This window comes from Geospiza fortis, unplaced genomic scaffold, assembly GCF_000277835.1.
Source record: "Geospiza fortis unplaced genomic scaffold, GeoFor_1.0 scaffold54, whole genome shotgun sequence".
NCBI classification, from domain to species: Eukaryota; Metazoa; Chordata; class Aves; order Passeriformes; family Thraupidae; genus Geospiza; species Geospiza fortis.
Genome location: NW_005054301.1, coordinates 7,506,723 through 7,530,551, shown reverse-complemented (window position 1 = coordinate 7,530,551; position 23,829 = coordinate 7,506,723). Strand labels below are relative to the sequence as shown.

The 23,829-nt window shown below is 35.8% G+C and overlaps 1 protein-coding gene across 1 annotated transcript in view; it reads right to left on the bottom strand.

Annotated features, from left to right (window-relative positions):
- SLC25A21 (solute carrier family 25 member 21) overlaps positions 1-23,829 on the bottom strand; it is a 123,917-nt gene that overhangs the window by 76,507 nt on the left and 23,581 nt on the right. The window contains exon 2 of the mRNA XM_014311524.2: positions 23,102-23,150. Coding sequence (XP_014166999.1) covers positions 23,102-23,130 — 29 coding nt within the window. The 5' untranslated portion in view covers positions 23,131-23,150. The remainder of the gene's footprint in view (positions 1-23,101; positions 23,151-23,829) is intronic.

Here is a 23,829-nt window from a genome sequence, read left to right as displayed (position 1 = left end):
TCTGGATGCCTGAATTTTTACTAACATGCATTCCATATGATAAAAACTTTCATACTAACACAGAGGAAACACAGTAAACTGAACAAGCAAGACATTGATACCTGCATAGTCAAAAAATACCAGTATGGTTTATGCTTGTCTTGTGCATTTATATTGTTTTAATTCTACTGAAAGTGTATCCTAATTTATCTGCCTTAAAGAAAAGTGTGAGTGATTTCACATTTGTTTTGTTTTAGGTTTATCTCCTGTGCATTTATTAATTTGTTACTTAGTCCATATTACAATTTTGTGTTCAGATTTCACTGGGCTATTTTTTAGCAATTTTCCTTTCCTCAATGAGGCACTTGTGACACCACTTTTCATACATTCCAGTAATCAATTTCAAAGCCATTCATCAGGATTTCAGAAGCCACTCGAAAAATTAGATACATGTGCTCAGTGTAAATGGGAACGCAGTGATTTATGACACAGGTCATTTGGAAAACCCATGAGTTCTTCTCCAGTGACATGCCAGAAATCACAACTATTACTAGAGGGCTGTGATCTGTTTATTATACAGCTTATGGGAGGTGTGCCATATCTAATTAATTTTTAATGTGTTACATGTTTTCTGGTTGGTTTCTGAAAACAAGATTTACAGTTGTTTAGAATTTGACAGTAAACTGATGGTTTAGTTAATACATTTTAAAATGGATTGATAAAACTATCTGCCTGTTTGCACTCAGTGTTCAAGCTATGAAGGCAGCACTGTTTTAATTTTAACTACAGCAGTCAGCAGTTCTGTAAATCATGTGTTATGCATCCCAAAACATGGGATGAAAAAACTAAGGATGCTTAATCTAACTGGCAGGCAAGAAATTAAATTCCTGGTTTCTATTCAGCTTACAAAAAGTGGCTATCACAATTAAAAAAAAAAAAAGGGTATTTCCAGAATCCCATTATCTCATTCACCTGCTCAAGGGAGGGATGAGTGTGTTCCTGAGTCATCCAGCTCACAAATCTTTGTCATTGCATCTGCTGGTAAGGTACTTAAAAAGAGAGTGACAAAGCAGCTCCGTCACACACAGCACAAATCAAATGAGGTTTTTCACAGTACTCACCATGGCAAGACAGCCAGTGAAGTTTTTTAATGCTTGGTATTGGCACATTTCTAACCTCTAGTTAAGGGTAAACTTATAGAAAGTGCCCTGCTCAACTTTCTGAGAGAGACACCTCAGTGGTACTAAAAGGCTCTGCCTTGGCTGAGTCAGGATCTGTCCTAAACCTAGTAGTCATGTACAGCCTGCTGGAATTAGATATGCACTAAAGCAGAGCTCTTGCATACATTTTAAGTACTTAAGTATTATTGATCTTATTTACCTTCAGTTATCTTTTATTCAAGTGTTGAATTTAAGTCAGGCTTAAATTTAGGCTCCCTGCAGAATCAGTGCAGAGACATGTCTTGCCCAAGTCCAACTCCTCCCACATCCCCAAGATGGGTATCAAGGACTGATGGAATTACCTGTCCTGCATGTGGTACAATGTTACACCACAAAGACTGAAATGGGTTCACCTGTACCGTGACCATTTCTGCAAAGCCATTCCACTTGTCCCTTCTCTGCGTTTCTCTCAAAAGACCCCAAAGTGCAGCAGAATATGATACACAATACTAAAGTAATATTTAAAATTCATATTAAAATGCTCAGGTAGTGTAACACTGTACCTTTCATATGTAATGTCTGGACTTTAATTAAAGACTTAATTAAATGCAAGGAAAAATATTTTAAAGTAATTTAATGAGAAAGTGCAAGCCACTACTTAGTGTACAAAAATTACTTATTATGTATTCTTTATCTAAAGAGACCACAACTTTGCAATACATTTTGGATTGAAGGTCAGAAAATTTAGTTCTATATGCAGAAAACAATTTTTAAAAAAGAGTATTTTTTACTTCAGGCTCTTTGTTTAATTTCTTGGTAGTTATTTTGGTTAGGGTTTTGTTGGTTTTTTGGGGTTAGATTTTTTTTTTTTAATTTTAGTTTGAGACAATAGGATTTATCCCATGGAAAGAGAAATACAAATCTAGTATTAGATTTTACACAAATGGCAAGACTTTATTTGCTGGCACATCAGACCAGAGGAAGGTAAAGTGAAACGTGACCCAGGATTTAAACTGCTAGGTTTTCCAGAGATACTTACTTTAATTACTATTTAATCTGTGAAATACAGTCAGTGCTAGTATCTTTGGGCAGAAGACTTTATTAGATTGATTTAATCCCAGGCAGCAACCAAACCCCACACAGCCACTTTCTCATTTCCCCACCAGTGGGATCAGGGAGAGAATCAGAGGGATAAAAGCATGAAAATTCATGGGTTGAGATACAGAGTTTAACAGGGAAAGCAAAAGCCACACACACAAGCAAAGCAAAACAAGGAATTGATTCAGTGCTTCCCATGGCAGGCAGATGCTCAGCCATCTCCAGGAGAGCAGGGCCCCATCACACGTAACAGTATCTTGGGAAGACAAACTCCATCACTCCAAATAACTTCCCTTTTCCCCATCACTTTAGATACTGAGCATGGCCTGGAAAATCCCTTTGGTCAGTTGGGGTCACCTCCCCTGGCTCTGTGTCCTCCCAGCCTCCCATGTACCCCAAGCATCCTTGTCAGCATGGCAGTAAAAGCACAAAAGGCCTTGATTCTGCGCAAGAACTGCCCAGCAATAACAAAAACATCTCTGTATTAGGTGTGTCCTCTGTGTTCAGCACAAATGCAGAACACAGCCCCATACCAGCCACTGTGAAGAAAATTACCCAGCCAAAACCAGCCCAATTGGTGTTACAAGCATATTTTCAAATCTTGTCTCCCACAGTCCACAAGTTTGAATCATGTAAGTACAACTATATTGAGACTTAAAGCTACTGTTTTAAAATATTAACTCTACTGTCAAGGCCCTTCAGAAGGCTTGGATTTGCATGCAAATCAAAGAAACAGCAGAAGTCAGTAGATTCCTGGAGACAGAACCATTTCTAAACTAGTCATGAGAAGATTTAGAGCACATAAGCTCCTGCAACAATGACAACCACAACCACAGCATGCACTGTACACCAAATGATGTGTCATGTACACTGCACAGATCTACCATCTCTGTTTCAGATATATCCCTCTAATCTAGGGGGATTGATTATTTTTTTTTCTTTTTTTTTTTTTGTTTTTCAATATCACCCACTATATGATTCTGATAGAATGGACTAGGGGTGGACTTTCAAAAGAAAAGCTCCTAAAATTAGCTCAGGAACCTTGTGGGAGTATTGCCCATAATTGGATTTGATTTTAAGATGCTTCCTCTTCTGGTTTTAGTTAAGCTTAGCTAGCTGCACTAGAAAGAGTGATTCAGAAAACAGGTACTTGCATCTTAATCACAAAAATAAAAACACTCCAGAAAGGGCATTTACCCACAACTGCCATGCACATGCATTTTTAGCACAGCTGATTTTAGCTCTTTCAGTGGTTTCCTTGAAGATTTAAACCATTTCAAGATTTCCTCCATAAAGTTAACTGGCAGTGTTTCACAAAAATTAGGGAAGGAAGAATAGAATAATCCTATAGTTGTACATATATCTAGAAATTTATGACAGAATAAAACCTTGATAACAACAACTGAAAGCATACTAAAGGTATGTGTAACAACAATGTCATGGATAAACATCAGAAGTAGCCGACCTTTGTTTAAAACATACCACAGGAAATATATTCAGCAGTTGGAATTTATGAACATTGAGTGTTTTTTTAAAACATTAACTGGGCTTAGGCTATTGTGAAATGACCAAAAGCACATATAGCTTTCTGCACTTGCAGAAAGACTACAGGAGAAACAAATAAAATTAATTACCCATTTTCAAATTTTCCCCAAACTCTATGATTAATGTATTTCAAAATTGTGAATTGACACTATAATTTTGTAGTTTCATTAGTTTGATTTTCTATTCCTTATCTAAAATATATTCTACACATTCTCTGAGTACACTATATTCTGCATGTCTACCCAAAGCACATGCCTTATAGTGGGAAGAAAAATCCAAAATAACCAGTTCTACACATGAATGACAAGAAGATGAGGTATCTACAAAATTTACACTACCGATATTTGTGTGTTCTTACAGTTCTGGAAACAACTCCAAACCACTGGGGAAGAAAGTGCCAGTGATGAACACTATATGCAAGTCTAACAGGTAAGGTGGGTGGAATTCTTGCTTTGCACCATGATATAAGAAAAAGAAAAATGCTGTTGTTAGGATAAACACTGATCATCACTGATGATCATGGGGTACACCAAGTTAAAGCCACATGGACTTGCTGACCTGAGAACTATGAAAACATGTCAGACTTTGTCTTGAGAATCTACCACAAGCAATGAAAGAACTCTAGTTCAGTAACTGTGGCTTCAGAGATTCATGCAGAAGCTCTTGATCCTTGGATGGCACAGTGAATATTTCTGTTATTGAACAGAAATATAGGAGGAGATTCTTCTTTTGACACTTGTTAAGCAATGAAGAGGGATATGAAATGGCGTGAAAAGCAGGGCTGTATAGTTTGAAGGGACTAGAGGTGATGCTAAAACACACAAAGAATATAGCCCGTGTCTACAGTTACCAGGCCAGATTCAGCACCCCAAGGGGCAATGGTAACTTTTGAAGGAGAAAACCAATTCAGATTTCTTTTTCCGTACAGTTCAACTAAAAAGAGATCCAGCTAAAAGACTCAAGGATACTAGTTTGGAATTACTCTTAAAGTGAAGTGCCAGTTGAAGTGCCAGCTCAGTTTCTGGCACTTGGACATTTACACACAGGAGGTTTGGGAATACAGCATGGACAGTGCTAAAAAATAAAGAAATTCTGTATCTTGAGTATGCGTGATTCTGCACCTGCAGCATAGATGCACATACAGCAGTCATTTTAAGAATGGATCCATTAGACACATATTTTTCTTTATTCCTGTGAGGAGCAAAATGTGCTTCTATCTAGTTATTTTGATCAAAGGGAGTTGCAATTATTGAAGAAATGAGAGGCAGGGTATTAGTGGCCACAGTACTCACAATAGGATCTGGCAGAGACACAATCAGTTCTTGCTTTTTTACAATGCAGTTTGTAGCTGAACCATGTGCACAAGTGAACATGCTGGAGAAATGAGCTTATTTGGAGCTCATATTTTAGTCTTGCCTAGAATGGTTTCTGAGCTTTGAATAAAGGATTATGCCATAGAGACCCAGAGGTCAAGGCATCTGTGAAGGTTTTGGGAAAGTCAAGTCCAAGTCTGATATCCGATTCAGGAAGCAGGAGTTGGAACTCACTGTTTCACTTCATAGCTATGTGCTATGATGATGAGATTATTGTTTATTCCGGATCAGAATCCAGATCTGTCAACTTGATCTTGAAATTAAGAATTTCTTACATACTTCTTCATAGGTATTTAAATATGTGATTAACACACATAGTAAGTTATGTTAAATTCAGAGACATATTTCCCTAATGGCTTTGAAGTTTTAAATTGAGTCTCTGGATTAGCACCTGAATACTCAAGGAACACATGACTGCTGCTGAGTCCATCATACCTTTACTTCAGTGACCATGAAAACGAGGACAAGGAGATCAAACTATGGTGAGCTTCTGTTTAACTACATGACGGAAACCAGCACAGCTGGAGTCAATTCTTAGCAAATTGATCAGAATTCCTTTACTTTAACAACAGCTTAACTAATAAATAAACTTCCATATTTTTGTGCAATCGATCTAAATGTATCTTAAAAATTAGTAAAACATTTGATCTTGAAATGTTCACTAAATCTTAAATATATAACTTTGAAGAAATTAGGTAGTTTATCTTTCTGCCAATTCAGAAAAGAATATTTATAATAAAAACTTGTTAATTAGGTAAACTCTTTAGAAGATGAATGTTGATAATTCATTTCCTATGTAACAAAACGGGTGCCTTTTTCTTTTTCAAAATTCAGTATTAACTTTTGTTAGCAGGTTTGTATTCTGGCTTTTTGTTTGTTTGCTTAAAGACATTTTTCTATCAACTTCTGCAGATAGTAGTAATCTCACTGAAAATTTGAAAAAACCAGTATGTGTGTTGATGCTCTTCTTTGGCCATTTTTTAAAGTAAGCACACTTCATACCACAATCCAGACATTTTCCTGGATAGATCTGTTTCTTTTAAGGGGTTTTTCAAGTATTCTGTGAACAAGACAATCTTGAGCTCCCTTTGAACATAACAGGCTCTTGGAAGATCTAATGAAAATACACTCTTTAAAAATGTAATTGATCTGGCTTTCACCCTTTTTTCATGATTATTTCTGCAGTTACAGACTGGCAAAATCTGAAAGCAATAGAAACGTCCTATTTACTAAAATAAATGAATACACTGAACTTTTTTTCCCTAAAAGCCCATGTTGCAATCCCTCCTAAGGGAAAAAAGAATAATAAGAAAAAGATGGAGTTTGAACTCAAAGCAAACATAAAAGCTTTATTCACAAAAAAGTCAATTACACAACCCAATTTGTTTTCACCAGCAACGAAAGGAAAGCCTGGTTAGGATGTTGCAAGATCCAAACACCTTGGATCTACATGTTCCACCAAAATTTATATTATAGCTATTTTTAAGAAACAAACTAACAATTAGAGACACCTGTTAAAAGTGCCTGTGCTCTGTTCACACTTCATGCAGTATCTTAAAGTGACAGCATATTAAAATGTCAGTGCAATTCTTTTCCATTACAGAAGTATTTTTAACAACAGAAAATGCAATTAAATTGTCTGCTCCTAAGTACTTGTATATAACTTGCTTAGCATAAATTCTAGAGTACAGTGGTGTAGAAGGGAAAACTACCAAATATATAAATTTTAATACTAGAAAACACACAGTGACAAAAGACATGGACAGGCCAAAAATTAGTAGTTAGATTACCCTCCCCCACACATTTTTTGTACTTGTTAAGCACATAATATGTTTCCTCTAGGATAGTTTTTCAATTTTAGATATATAGGCCCATATCGTAAGATGAATATTGCAGCCAAAATAAATACAACTATGCTGAAATTATTCAAAACTTTGCATTTGATTATGTGCCCACTGTACAACTTGCAATGAAACATTCCTTGATTTTGACCCCTCCAGCGCATAAATATGTGTCAGAAGCCCCTGAGTGGGAGCTAAGACAAATTATCAACCATACCTGAGAAACAGGGCAGGATAGCACCTTCAAACAATTCCTAGAGATCCTTTTTATGGGTATCACCCATACAGTGAAGATGCATTTACAGCAACTTAACTGTTAAATAAAGTTAAAGAAAAATTACAGCTTGATGAAGTGGATTAGCATGGGGAAAAATTCACTTTAAAAAACAACTGTTAATTCAGAAGAAAACTCCAACAAATATGAAAGTTTAAAGTTATCAAAATTGAAGTTCTAACAAAACCTGGTTTAAATATTCTGTCATGAACTCAAACCCATGCATATGTCCAGAACAGAGCATCTAAAATATTGCAGCCCCATTTCAATGTCCTATGGAGTATTTCCCAAGGTGCTACACAGTCTTGTGGCAGTGCCTGACAGAAAGATGAAAAATCTGACTGTCTCTTAGAAATGTTGCATATTTTGTCATTTGTTTAAAGTCACAGACAGGTATCATCCTGACCTTCCAAAATGATCATGTCATGCCAAATTATCTGCCAATTTTGGGTTTACTTAACTGATTATTCTGAGCTACAGGACTTTGTGGAACAAATTCAACAATACTGTAATCAAGGGTAAATTACTTTTACCCACCTGTCCAACATGTTGCCCCAGGTTACCACTTTGTAGCAGAAGGAACAAAATGAACTGCCCCTAGGTATTTTTGCTCACAGTCTTGGTTTTAACAGAAGTAATATAAAATGCAAGTCTTTAAGCTGTATTTCATGAAAAGTCACAAGATTTTAATCTGTATCACTTCTGCAGTTTCCCACTAGCTTCCAAAGCAGTAGATTCATCATTTTGAAATCTGAAAATTTACTGAAAATTGATTGATGTATCTTCAAAAGACATCTTCTTCTAATATATTTATCTTTGTTTTCTGAAATATGTCTCATCAAAACTTTAGCTGACCAAATTTCTGTTTATTCTAAGTTTTATTACACTCTGGATAAAAATCCTGGTTTATTTTTCAAATACGGAAGAACTCAATTACCAGTATTCAAGATATCTGCATGTTCAGAAGCTAACTGGTCTTCAGATAGAAAACATAACCTCTTTCAAAAGGCTTCTGAATCACATTGTTCTCATCATTGAACAATGATGAAATCGAAATTTGTGCAAGTGCATAAATTATGTCTTCCAAGAGTACCTGTGAATTGGCCTTGTGCTATAACATTTCTGATTATAACTTTATGATTTGTCACCCAAGACTCAGGTTTACATTATTCTTAAGCTATGTGATTAAATGGGAGGAAGAACCGTGGGCCAAGCTTTTCAAAGCTGCTAATGTATTTCCACTGCACTCAGGCTAGCCAAGAATACTGGAACTGTTTTAGCCCCAGCACATATAACACAACTCTGCTCTAATTGGTGCAGAATTCCTATTAGTCACCAGGGTCTGTATTGGCAGCCACAAAAAGCTGGATTGTAAAAGACATTCTGACCACTGATTTCTTTCCAGAATTACCTACTGCCATATAAGAGTTTGTGAGGAAGAGGTGAAGCAGAGTCATTAATCCACCTCTACATCATATACGACCTAAGGACTTCTGATTCATTAAGAAAATTTTCCAGTGCCAAAATCTCCCTCAATGTCCTCTGAGCTAACAGAATAGTACAAAAAGACAACAATAAGAACTTGCTCTTCTTATTCAAGTGCTCTATATGTTTCTGCTGGATAAATTTATTGAGGGTGAAAATGAGTAAGTGGAAATGGCATCATTAGTGCATCTAATTGATCTCAAAATTTGGTTTGGCTAATCAAGGAAAGGTTTCACGTAGCAGAATCAGCTGAAACTATGTGAACTATTAACCTTGTTCCACAGATGTGATGTTCTCTGGGATTTCATGTTGTTTCTAATGGATGAGATGTTTTTCGTGGTACTCAGAATGCATATGAGCATGATACACTCATCATCGTTCTTTTATTACTTTTCTGATGATTCATCAAAATAGTGGATGGAAAGTGTCTGAGCCAGTGACTTCAGCTCTTATTATCACAGGCAACTCTGTCATATATGCCTTTGTATGTCACTTATCCTAAGAAAATGACTACTGTAAAGATAGGAAGCTTTTTGCCCCCATAGTACCTATTACTATGTATCAGAAGACAAAGGATCAGAAGGCCATCTGTCCTAATATTTAGTCTTTGCCAAAAGTCTATAGAGGATCATCAGGCCAGTACACAGCAAGATGACAAATATATATCCTCTGTATTTCCAGATGTCATGATTCTGGAGCTCAGGCTTTTTGTTAATTATGTCCTTGCTATCTCCACCTAACTATGGGAGTAAATGTCACACAGGGCACTGTACTTATTTCTTTATACAGCTTTACTTCCTACCTAGGGCACAATGCTTCACGTTCCATTTTTTTCATGCTGTTCATCAGAACTGACTGCAAAAAACATACATCTGCTTGGAGAGACACTCAGTTTACTTCCTTCCATATTCTTCCCTCTCTAACTACACGTTTTGCTGGGCAGTTTTGCTTGTTTGTTTGCTTGCTTGTTGGTTTTTCAAGTTTTCTTCCTTTTGCTGTTGAATTAGTTTTTGGCTAAGTTAGAGAGCTGAATCTGATGAGTGCAGGACTGACATGAGAGAATATGAGGCTCTTTTTAGTAGCCATGAATTAGTATATCTGCTAAAGCTGTAATACGAAAGTTCAAAATCCTAATTACATATTCCACAAAAAAGTCAACAGCTCTTGTAGTGTGCAATCATTTTGCATCACAATAACAGCAAGCAACTTCTGCAATATTGTGCAAGTTTATTAACAGGGAACTTCAGGAATCCTTTATGCATGCAAAATTGACCAAGTATTTAGACACTAGAATTAAGTACTGCAGAGCTGATAAATGAGTACATTGAAGTACAGGAACTAATATACCCATGATTTTAATTTACTTAAGATCTCCTATGATCAGTTGACCTGATGTAAGAGTTCACCTGAAACAGAACAGGGAGGTTTACGCCTCAATTGGTTCTCCCCTGTCCCTACTCGGTTTTAACTGGGTGGTCGTGCTGCTTTCTTTGTGATAATTCTGATGCTCACTGAACCCTTCTAGTAAGCTGATACAACTCACAAATTCATGAGAAACTGTACCAATTAGTCTTCCCCTGGGGTGATATATTCTATAGGCTTATGGCAAACTACAAGGTTCTGTAAGGAGGAGCACTTGGCATGAAGGAGGCGAGTATCTTTTCTTTTTAGCAACAATGAGCAACAAAATTGGAATTTTCTGCCTTGCAGAGTTGAAAACCAAATTTCAGTATATTCCTAAATTTCCTAAGACATATGCCATATACTGTTACAATGCATTATCTGTATTAAAATGGAATTGTTAACTGTTTTACTTCTTAGATATGTCAAGTTGATAATATAATAATTTGGAAAGAAAAATAATGTATCTGAAAAAGAAAAGGATAGCAATGAATAGCAATAGCTATTCATTTAAAAATTGACCTTCCAATTATTAAATTAGGAAATATTTTTTCTTACACAACATTGTTGCATTATTCTATTGCCCTGTGAAGGTAACACACCTTTCTTGCATTATTTTTCTTTATCCTGTGATGGAACTCAACTTATACCTTCAAAAGAATATATTTGTCCATAACTAACTGAACTTGATTTTCTAAGAGAAGACATAACACTATGAAGCATGTTCTGTCAGAAAAGGTAGAAAAAATGGCAATTGTAGAAATAAAAGTTAATATATAATTTAGAGACATAGTAAATAAATACCTATACATTTTGATTAGGATGCAGTTTTGCATTACTAGATAGCTGATCCAATAGTCTGCAGCCACTAGAAAACAAATACTTTTCAATAGCTTAATTTTCTGACACATCATCAAGCTAAATCAATTTCCCCTGCAGTTTTGCAACTGCTAGATCTGGCATATGGGAAATGGTGGGACCAAACTACAAAGAATAGAAGGGTGTTGGGTGTCAAGGGACCAGGAGCAGGCCTAACTCTCCTAGTGCAAAACCACCTTTTCAGCAGGTTAGGTGTAGCAGCATACTCTAATGACAGCATGTACACACATGCCTTTCATGCATTCCTTTAGCATACAGTTTGGGGGTTGCCACTGTTGATCTGGGGCTGAATTGACCCCTTCTTTGTCCTCATATTGCCTGATACTTCATTGTGTGGGGAATTAATTCAGAAAACCAAGCTGGTAAAAAAGAAACCCAGCCAGAAAAAGAAACCCATTGTAATTATTTACAATGATTAATTGATAAGTCTTCCACTGTGCTAGCTTCCTGAAATCCAGTGTGTGTCAAGGGGGCAAAGAATGGGAGTGTATGTGTCAAGGGAACGCAATTCCAAAAGAATTGAGCTGAAAATGTTGTGGAACAATGTTTTTACATGAAACATGCCTCCCTTCACTTCTTTCTAAGACACAAAATAAGTTTAAAAGGTGGGGTTTTTTGGATTTTGTTGTTGTTTGTTTGCTTTTCCTTTCCTGATTTGTATTCCAGTTTAACAATTTCAAAACTTTAATTTTATCTGTCCAGTCGTGGCACTCATTCAGGAAAAAGTGCCATGACTGATTCTTGCATTGATTCAGCTCATTAATGTGCTGAAGAAAGAAGTATCCAACATTCCTCCTGGGTGAAACCATCTTGATCTAAGTTGCCACACTTGGGCAGATGTTGTATGGACAGTAGAACATGCAACACTTGGAAATGCATCTCCCTTTGCAGCAGACCCTGAACTCCACCATGCACTTATGGGCACCTACAGCATCTTCCACTGCTCTGCTGCAGGCCCATAATGGCAGCCAGTGCACAGGTACTGCTTAGCCCTTGCTCCAGATTTAGGGAAATGGATAAAAAAGGTACAGCAAATGACCACAATTTTGTAGTTACAAATAATTAGTACTGCTATGGATTAATCATCCATTATGATGATAATGAGAAAATTGGGGAGGTCACAGCACCTCTGAGGCACAACCCCTTTTGTGTGCTGCTCTTCAGCTGGTGCCACTGAGCTCTGCCCCGGCTCAGCTCGGGTTGTAAAAGCACAATCTAACCCACTGCCTGCTCACCAGGGAGTCATCAGCTTACTACAACATCGCAGCAGCTAAAAACTTGCAAATATTTCCTTAGCTTTTTGTTGTTTCTTTTTACTCTCTTGAGATATAAGTTCAAAAGACATGTCTATTGTGCCAAGATTATTTTGGAGATGGTATTTTACTTGCATCCCACTCAACATGAATACTCTTGTTTCTCAAAACCCCCTCTAGACCTAGAATACACACTGATGCATCTGTTAGTAAAAACATACAGAAAGCACAGTTCATAAAGATATTATCTCTCTTTTTATTTATTTATAGATTTACTTGGCACTTACTGGCCTAATGCAGTTATTTTCGGGACATACTTAACTACAGCATTAAGGGCCAACTACTCTGAGAGAATTATTGGCATTGCTACAGTTACATTGTGCTTCCAACACATACAGCTTTATTCTCTTGTATCCATAGCTTTGAAAAGCTAGCTCAAGTACAAGTGAGAAAAAAAGAATTGTAAAGAGGAGAAAATTTACTTTCTGTTTATTGTAAATGAAGTCATTAAACACTGATTTTCTATACTTGAACTGTCTCCCACTCATTGCAGTAGATGAACAAATTCTAGTAAAATAAACATAGGCAGTTTTCTTTTTCTTTCTCTTTCTTTCTTTCTTTCTTTCTTTCTTTCTTTCTTTCTTTCTTTCTTTCTTTCTTTCTTTCTTTCTTTCTTTCTTTCTTTCTTTCTTATTTTTCTTTCTTTTTTATTTTTCTTTCTTTATTTTTCTCCTTGCTTGAATTATTTTAGGCATGTTCCATCCATGGTTAGAAATCAGGCATGACAGTGGTCTAATGCAAAAGTTTTGTCCACGGAGAAATCAGACATGACTACGGTCTATCCCTGAAAGTGATCTTAATGTTTTATACCACTGACAAATCATTAACATCTGTTAATAACTCACCCAGCTGCTTTGTTAGATTGTTTTTAAAAAAATCTTATGTATACCATAGATGTCTCCAACTCATAGTCTAAGTAACCTTTCCCAGCTGCTTAATCCTTATTTAAAATCTTACTTTAAAATACACACATTTTTAACTATCCCATTTCTTTGTTTCCAGACAAAGTAACTTTGCTAACATCTGTTCATTCTCACTCCCCAATTCCCATCTTAAATACTTATTTTCAGCATGTATTTTTCTTGTAAATAGAATCCCATGTACTTTCTCACCTCCCAGTCCTTCATTTTCTCCTTTCCCTCTTGCTCTCATTCCACTCTATCCCTCATGATTTCTTTTGACTGATTATATTTTAAATACAGTATTAATAGAGAGAAAAATATTATTTAAAGAGCTTCTCTGATTATCTCACACTAATTTAGGCTTGGGAAAAAAGAAAATGGGGGCATGCCATGAATCTACTATGTCTAAAGGGAATAAACAAAGAGAAAGGGGAACAATATACAGTAAAGGGTGTGTAGATAGTTGTTAGGGATAAAACTACGTAATGGAAATACTGGAACATTAGAAAATACCTACTGGCTGTGAGAAGCAGAAGGCTATGCAGGGGCATTCCAAGGGAATTAGAGGAGGCTTGTCACTGGGCACAACTTAAAATAGACTGGACAAAAGGTATGGTTTGGGACCAAGCAACAGGCAGAGGCAAGGAGAGAGAAGAGCGTGAGGGTGAGAGAAAGCGAGAGGGAAGCTGAACTCAGCACTGGGATGGAGATTTCTGAGTGCCAGAACAGCAGTGGCAGAACATTACAGACACAGGTGTAAAACCTCATTTGGGAACGAGTGGTGGTTTTAAATGCTGAATCTACGGCAGTGGTCAAAACAGTACAGCTCTGGATAAAATGCTAGCAGTCCTGGTACCATTCCCCATTGCCAAGAAATAGCAGATGAATAGTTGAATAGATGTTCCATGTCCAAAAGAAATAAATCAGATTTACAAGTGATGTACAAGATAGTTCACATTGCACTGAGCACCAAGTCTTCTAATGCTATTTCTTTCTCCCTGTTAAGAGTGTAAGGAGCACTGAGGCAATTTCCATAACTCAAAAAAGTTACATTACTGTAAGTTCCAGGATCCATTTTTTGACAGCAGTACAATAGCAAGAGGGAATCTAAATGAATAAAATAATTAAACACATCTATTGTATTTAATACAATATAACACACTATAATACCACAGAGTATTTTCTGTACAAACATGGCTGTATTTTTCCAGATCTGTCAGCTGACCCACAGATCCAAAATGTTTCAAACTAAATTTGTATATTTTGTCATGAAAATTTAGTCATGGCTTCTAATTCTTGGAAATATCCTGTTTATCTGTAGATACCTTGAGACAGTACAAAAAATCCAAGTGCTTCTACACGATCTTTAACGTCTTCAGTAGTTTCTAACTAGGGAAACAGACAACACTACAATGAGTACATTTTAGAGGGTACTTAGTCCTAGGTTCTCTTCCTTTTTTTCTTTTTCCCATTGGGCAGTGTAATGACAAAAGAATTATTCTCTCATAACTGTAAGGCATGGTATGATTCCTTGCCATAACAGTTTTAGAGCTCTTTCATCACATTTTCCTGTCCTGTCTAGAAGAGGGTTATTTGTAGCCTCATTTTATAAAAGGAAGCATTTTCATAAAATCAAGGCAATAACAAATGGAAGAAAACAATTCCAGAGCTTTCTTGGATTTAAATTGCAAGCATAGAATGTACATCTAGTGAAATCACAAAACACAGCCCACACCACTTTTTTGCACCTGCATCAGGCAGACACAACTAATCACCAGCAGGTTTTCCAGGGCTAGAGAACTGAAATGTAAAGAAACTTCACTTCCTCTACCAAGGAAGATGCTGTACCACTGTAGTCAAATATATCTGTGTACATTTATTTCTCTAAAGCATGTAAATATATAGATGCAGATTATCGGAGAGAAACCCTCAGGCTCTTGTCATTTTACAAGTTCTGCCTATGTAGTTGCCAGTATATTTATATGAACTTTGTAAGCGCTGGATATGCAAACATAGAAAGAATATTGTGCTATGTCATTAGAACGAAAACAAAATTAAAGGGACCTGAAACTCTTCTAGCTTATTGTCCAAATAGGAGGAAAATTAAGTAACAAGCAAAAAATTGTTAAGCGAACAAATGACTGACTATATCTTGCAAGTGTCCATAGTCAAAAGGATTGCCACTAGCAGGATGGATAATATTCAATATGTCTTCCAGCATGATTACCATTTACTCCCCAAATCAGCTGCTCAAGGAACCATCTGTAAGGGTTCATCTAGACAGAACTGTGTTTGAGGAATGTAAAAGACCTTCTCACAGAATCATAGAATTGTCTGAGTTGGAAGGGATCCAGGGATCATCAAGTCCTGCTCTTACGTGGATGGCCCATATGGAGATTGAACCCACAAGATTGGCATCACTGGCACTACACTCTAAATCTCAAACAAAATTAAATATTTGATATTTTATAATATTCAAGATGCAAAATTGCATCTTGATGAGAACCAAGGCCAGTCCAAGTCAGCTTTGGTCCACCAGCCTTCTAGAAACCCCAAACATCCCTTCTGCATCTATCTGACAAGAAATTATACAACCATCACACATTCCTTCTTGCCCTGGCATTCTTTTTCTTTTGCTCTCTCTTGTAGACTGTCCACTTGCTTCCTTGTCTGAAAAGCTTATCCCATCTTCTACTGCCTCTCTCAATTCCCCCCATGATGATCTCACCACTTGCTCCCTGCACATAGAGCCATTTCACTTCCTTCTGGTTCACTCCTGAAGTATGTAAGTAACTATTTGGGCATCTGGACTTGTCTTTATTTAATACTATTCCCCTAAAAACCTCACAAACAAGGAAAGAATTCTTTAATAGGTAAATAGAGATTATTGTTCTATCTTGAGCTGAAGGTGGACATGGTTTATTTTGTGGGTGTTAGAAATTCTAGGTTGTTACATCTCACAAGTGACTCAAGAAACTGAGGGAAGTTTTGGTAAATCCAGTGAAATGGCACAGGTAACATGTAACTTGAAGCATGCCATGCTGTCAAATGGAAATTATGATTTTAGGCTATTTCAGTCCTTAAAAAAGAACCACCTATTCATTAAAAAAACTCAAGAATATATGGCACAATGTGTAATCAAAATTAAAGAAAAGCTTGAGAGATCCGTAGCAGTCTGATTTGATGATGCAGAAATCCGGTTTCTATCAAAGAAGGGATAGAATTATTTTAAAATCAAGAAAAAAATATAGGTTATAGATCTTCCAAAAATCTATACTGGTTTGAAAGAGGGGTATCATCAAGCAGTTCTGGTGTTTGATCACATATAATACAGTATCACACGAGGACATGATGAAGCCACACTTATACAGCTCCTTTTATCCCAAAAGATCTTGACACTCTTTATAAAATACACACATGGTACACCGACAAATAGCACAAAAAAAAAAAGCACATAGGAACAGAAATCACATTGACCAGCACTGCAAATCAGAGCATCTGTTTAACAGTGTACATCAATACTGTTCTTTAATTTGGGGAAGGATTTAAATTGCAATACTATATCTAGCAGGAATTATTAGCCCATGTGCCCTTATTAATTCCTAACAGATTGTACATAGAAGGAAAAAGAAAGGCAAATTACAGAGCACTGGATCACATCCACATGCAAATTACTATAAACTGTATAGTCCTCATTATAAAAAAAAAAATGGATCTGTACATAAATATCCAAAGCATTTCAATGCTGAAATTCAAATGATAAAACCAGACTATAAGCTGCAATATGCACACAAACCCCGTGAAAAATTGTGCCAAAGGCCACTGATAATTGAAGGAAATCTAATCCTAGAGAAAAGCTTTGATATTTGGATGAAATAAAGACATTAAGCTGAGTTGGTCAGGGATTTTTTTATACTTGTTTTTTTTCTTCAAAATGAAAAAAAAACATTTCTCAAGAAACTATCAGTTTCAATATATTTTTATACACTTCTTTTAGATGACAATGGATGTTCTCTACATTTTCAAACAAAACCTTCTGTTTTTCTAGTTCAAAATTACTTAAAAGGCATTGAAAAGAAAGAAAGGGAAAAAAGGAAGTGAAAACTTCCAAAATCCAAAATTAATTGCATGAAGTTTCATTGGCCATAACTCATTGTTTTTCTATGTCTTCTGAGAGTTCAACTGTTCATTCCAATACAGAATATTTTGGTATCCTGATAATTTTCCCAGGACAGGAAGACTATTTTCTGCTTAAAGCTGTTACGAATCTAACTAGAGCAGTTTGCATCAAGTACCATGAACTTAACATGGCCTGAGCAAACCAAATGAACTATGGTCACTCACTTGGAAATGGTAACACTGTATAAGGACAATGAACTCTTCCTTAACCAATGTTTTTCAGAAACAAGCTCCGCCTCTGCCCATTCAAACAAAAAAGACCAAAAATCAAAGAGGAATTAATGATATAAAGGAAGTAGCTCTTGCAAAATAACAGATGGAATGAGATCAGAAACACATGTAGGAAGCTGAACTTTTATAATAAGACCAAAATGACAGAATTGGAACAAAGGAACAGAATGGATAAACATGCACACAAATCAGCAGAACAGTTGCTAACTAGAAATGGGTCTGTAATGCAGATTCCAAACCTCGATTTAGATCCCAAATAATTCTTTAGATTCGGGCCTTCAGATTATTGATGTTGGTTTAGAATTTTTCAGAAAGAGTAGTAAAATTTAAAATCTCCATCCTGACTACACAAAAATTTCCTCCACAGTTTCTAAGGTGAATTATTTGCCTCATATTTTAAATGCTGATGTTCAGGATCACACATGAGACCAAAAGTCAGTCCATATGAAGATTCTGATCTAAAGCTGAACTATGTGAAGAGGTATTACAGTAGAGCAATATGGACTGCAGCCTTCCTGCCATAGGTGAGAAACAACTTTAATTAAAAAAAAGGACGTGTGATAGGTTGATCATGAAAACAAGCTACACCTTATAACTTATTCTCCTGATAAATCAAAGTCTTTCAAAATAATGTCGCCTGGGTCTCCTTTGTGCATTGATTTTGAAATTGCAAACTCATCCCAATGTGAGACTGCATTGTGAACGCACAACTATATCGAAAAATAGAAAAGAATGTTTCAACATAGAGAAAAAAAATCAAATGGAACTGTCATTTTTTGAGTTAACTAGAGAAGTATTAAAAAACTGCCCACTGAATATATGTTTAAAATGTTAGGACAAAGGTTACCCTGATGATTCCACTATTCTATTATTATAAAATAATAAATTAGACTTTCTCCAAGTCTTTTATATGGTATTTGGCATAACATTCACCTCTCTTTGAATACATTGTCTGGAAGTAAAAAACCTCTATATACTCCAGTGGTATGAACTCATCTACCTCCACTGAAGTCAACGTAGATCTGGAGGACAATTTGGTATTATTGTGATGTGAGAGAAACCATGTCTCTTTCAGATATTTGTCTCAAAATGCATAGCGATGTCAAATTACACCTAAAATGGAATAGAGAAGTAAATGATTCATCTAATTCCCATAACATTTTTCCTGTTCACAGGAATTTCAGACATATTTTCTTTTCAGATGTTATGCATTTGAAAGTTTTTGATGATGTGCTGTTATTTTTTAATCTCTTATTTGAAAACACTTATTCATACATTTCTTCATTTGTGTTTTCTATTAAATTCTGTAGATAACTGTTGAAAAAAATTACTCAGTAATTTCCCATTTCCTGACTACTTAATACTAAGTCACATCCAAAATTACTATTTCCACACAAATATATGTTTCACAGTCTGTATGAACACTTGCAAAGGAAATTTTGAAATTGTTTTCAAGAACAGTGGAGTCACTAAAATTCAGCTGTATAAATACTGGTGATAATCAAAGAAAAAGAAAAAGCACATAAGGGGAATCAACTCATAAAATTAGGGAAATAACCCCAGACTATAACCTGGAACTGTCAGAGAGATCACAGCAAGATCCTCCAGTTACCAGCTAGGCTTGCTTGACTGATTCCTCAAATACAATTAGCTTTCCTTTGGCTTTACACAGCTCCCTGTAATTCTCCCTTTCTCCCACCAACTACATACCTGTGAGCTTCTGCATAAATACTAATTATCCAACAATAAAACGTAATCAAGTTCTGAATTTTGTATATTTGATTGAGCCAAAACATATAAACTCTACCTGGAAAATCACTTTACTGTTTTTAAATGTAAAGTAATATATATGGCAATGTCTTGTCCTATGTATCATGACCTAGTATGCCATTCTGTCATCCTTTGAAAGTCTCATGGATGAAAACAGCATTACACCCGCATTATGCTTCAGATACAAAAAAAGATACAAAGCAAGCAAACCTAATTCTTTATCCTAAGATAAGACACTTTTCTCCTCCCTCATCTTCTAGGAAAGAAAGGTCATCTAGAGCTCTTAATTAAAAAATAGAACTTCTATGTCTTGACTGTATCTGTGCCGGAAAACTCTTGCTAGTGCTGTCACTCCTCATACATGAACACACAAAAAACTTGCCAGACTCTGTATTTAGAAAGACAAGAACAGAGGTTCAGTACTTTATTTGATGGCTAACTTAATCATAAGGGTAACTGATATATAAAATAGCTATTAGAAACTGTTCTAAAAAAATATAAAAAATCAGCACATCTTTTTTTTAATATCTCATCAGAAACTATTCCAATATATCTTGCAAATGAGGAAAGAGCTTCATTTCAAAGAATAAGTGGGATTCATAAAGCTAAAACAATGAATCATAGTTATCTTAATCTATCCAGCTATCAGGAATTTCTTAGAGTAGTGATCTTTGGTGTTCTAGCAGAGAAAAAAATAAAATTATTTTCACATGTACACTTAGGAAAAAACCACTTCATTAAGCATTGGATACTCTATGGTTTATAAGCATGTACTTGTATACTGTTCCTCCCTTGATGTGAGCAGATAAACAAATCTAGCATTGTTACCGTAGAATAATAGAAAATTGCTAAACACAGAAAAGATATTGCAAAATGTCATAAAAGAGCCAAACCATTTTCCCGGGTTTCAAAATAATCTTTGACAGAAACTTTATTTTCTCCAATTTTTTATTAGAAACATGCACTTACACAAAATATCAATGAAGCACTAAGCCACCAGTCCACTAGATGTGAGCCTCTGACATCTTCCCTAAACTCCTTCAGAACAGTAACTTAGATCAATGAGATTACATAATTTGACATGGCCACAGGACTCTTTTAACCAAACATACTTCTAGAAAAAAAGGTAGGAAACTCAAAACACCATAAAAATTAAGGAACAAATAGTGCTTTCATACATCCTTTCACCTAACCAATAGGAAAAAACCCCTAAACCAATCACCAAAACTGTAATAGCTGGAAGTGATTAGGAAACAATGGATTATCAATACCATGTTGGGAAAGATTAAGCACACAACAGTACTTAGAAGCACTACAAGAAAGGAATAAAGTCAATGAAAAACTTTTAGAAAATATTCTATGTCCAAAGTTCAGAATTAAAACCAATGTTTCATTTAAACTTTCAAGGCCATCAAAGAATTAATCTGCTATAGTAAATTGGGACCATTACAAAATGAAAGGAAGAAGCATGATGTTAGGAACGTAGAACAAAATGATGGATGAGATCAAAGGACATTCTATTCTTGGTTTTGTCATTTGCTTTCAAAATGTAAGTATTTTGAACTACTACCATCTGCTGAGATCTGCAGAAATGTTTCTGCAAAATCTGTGTAATATCTCTGAATACATCTGCATCAACAAACTAGAAAAACTATCACTTGGGTGCTGCCCACTTCTGCAAAGAGCTGCAGCTAACTCAGTGGAAGTGTTAACTCAATGGAAGTTTCTTCAAATGAAGAAATTTGTTTAATGGATTTTTAATTTGATTCAGCCCCTCAGTTTTACTTAGATCAATAATCTGATTTCTTCTGCACAGCTACTCGTTTCCTTTCTTCCTACATCTTTCTTTCTTCCAAAAATTCCACTGCTTATGGGCTTACATTTCAAATTTAAGGGTTTCCTAATTTTTACTATTTATTGTGTTTTTAAGGATTGTTACAGCTTGACAAATATCCCCATACACTCTTTAATGCTTTACATTTCAGGACCTCAGATCTGAAATGCCTTTTCACTACTAAAAGTGTGTAAAACTCAGTGAAATCTCAAAGAGACATGGGGAAATCTGTCCTTGTGTTCTGATAGTCCACTGTGTGGTTCCTATCAGGAAACTGAAAGTACCTCTGTTGATTGCCAGTACAGATGTGCAATTAATGCATTTTCTGACACATTATATGTGGCTTACACTAAATTATGAATTATCTACATTCTTACTACAAAAGAACATGACTTCTAATACAGTACAAAGAGAAAAATGCGGAGGAGTAAAACCAAAGCTTGAAAGCTAGAGGTGAGTTAAAGCACAAACTGCCAAAATGAAGTCACTAAAGCACATCCTTTGGGGCCACTTGACAGATTTTTTTCTTTTAAATTTGGTGTTGTATTTGTTTTGCTTGTACCCTGTTGCTTCTGAATCTTTAATTTCAATCTCATGAAAATCTTGTTTAATAGTATTGTTTCAGTGGTACTTGGAGGGGCAGAGAGGACCCTCAGAACCACCAGGTGCATTGTGTCTGTATGAATCAACACATCCACGTTACAAAGGGATATGGAAGGATTGCCTGAGCAACCTCCAAGCCTCGAGGAGGACCTACAGCACCTCAGCAGCATTTAATGCATCTGGAGCCTGAATAACTCTTTCCTGGCATTGGGCAATGACCACAGACAGTTTACTTCCTTCTGCAAAATGCAACCTGCAAAAAGAATGCATCTCAAGATCTCAGGCAAATCACAAAATGTGATTTAAATAGAAGCCAAAAATGTATCCAAAAAAAGCTCACATTTTGGCTAACTGAAACTAGAATATGAAGTCATAATTGACAACTTCAAGCATATTCCAGAGACCACAGCTGTCCTCATCATTTGTTTGGGGCTGATTAGTCTCCTAGTTAAGCTTTTCTACCTACATGTCTGTGACCTAGTAGAGCTCCAGGAACAGTATCTATGGTAATTATTGGCACTGCATAACACACGTGGCATGAATAGCTGTCACCTTCTACTAGTATGCTTCTCCATTCTGGTTTGCTTTTCATGTACAGTAACACTAACTTCTGAACTTATATAAAAACTAAAATCCATAGGAAGTAAAAGGATCTTCCAGAAACTAGAAACACAGCTATTCTTTTTTTCTATTTCAGTAACCAACATTAAGATAAATAAACTAACTTGAGCAAATTTTTGAGGGCATTTAATCATTTATATTCACAAAGGAATAAATATTAAAAAAATGAAGACAAATAATATTTTTAAAATATAAAATCATGAAGTTATTTAGCTTACAAATAGAATATGGAACATCTCCTCTTATTATTTTATTAAAAATTGATGAAAATTATTTTGAAGGCAATATCCCAATTACATATAAAAGCATTACTGCAGATATTACATATACTAAGTGAATTTAACTTTAGCCATCTTCATGTCATAGCATTGTGTTACAAGAGTAAAAATAAATGTCATAAGCAGATTTAACACCTTTAGATGACCTCTAATCAGAAATGTGCCATGCTACTCAAATTCCATCTGTCAAATGCTGTAAATACAGGTAAGTAAATATAAATGTCATTAGAGGCACAAGTTATCTTACTGGGAGAAGTTCTAGGATTTTATTTTTTGACAGCTTGTAATTTGGATATCTTCCAGTGTCAACAAAACCTGTTCAAGCATGATCTTACCTTGTTTTCACTACATCAAGGGGATGCATCAGGCAAATTTCTACAAGACCTATAAAAGAATAACAAAAAAAGGCCTAATAAACATTTTTACAAATAGTAATTTAATTTTCACTGACTCCAACAGTTTTTAAATTTGAAAGGCAAAGTAAAAAGCTACACATATCATTGACGACACAGTACTTGTACACCTCATATATTAAACATGCGCTTCTGTAGTGTGAATAAACCATTGGGCTTTTCAACAGTGAACAGAGCTAGTTGTTCATTGGAGTGGGCTAAGTGAGGACTTTAACTACGCAATCAATTTAATCTTCATTTTTGCTCAGTTTTCTGACTTAAGAACAGTGGGAACATTTGACTGATATCATAAATAAATACATTAAGTTCTTGCTGAGAGTAGCAAAGGAAGGGAGTTCAGGTTGGCACTTGCTTCTTTGTCATACAAGAATAATTCCTAAGGACACTGCAGGACTGCCCTGGCAGCTCAGATGCCCTTGATGTTAAGATGACAGCTGATTCCTGAGTATCTGAGCTGCAGCCTCACTGGTTCTTTGTCCTACCCTGCCCTGTGCTGATGCTGATGTGTGGTCCTGGCTTTTCTCTTTTGAGTGTGAATCTCAAGGGGCCAGTGCCAAGGTAAGAGAGATCTGGAAGGCCCCAAATGCACCTGTCAACACCACCTTCAAAGTTGGCTCTATTATTTTTCTATCCACTTGACACCTGATGAA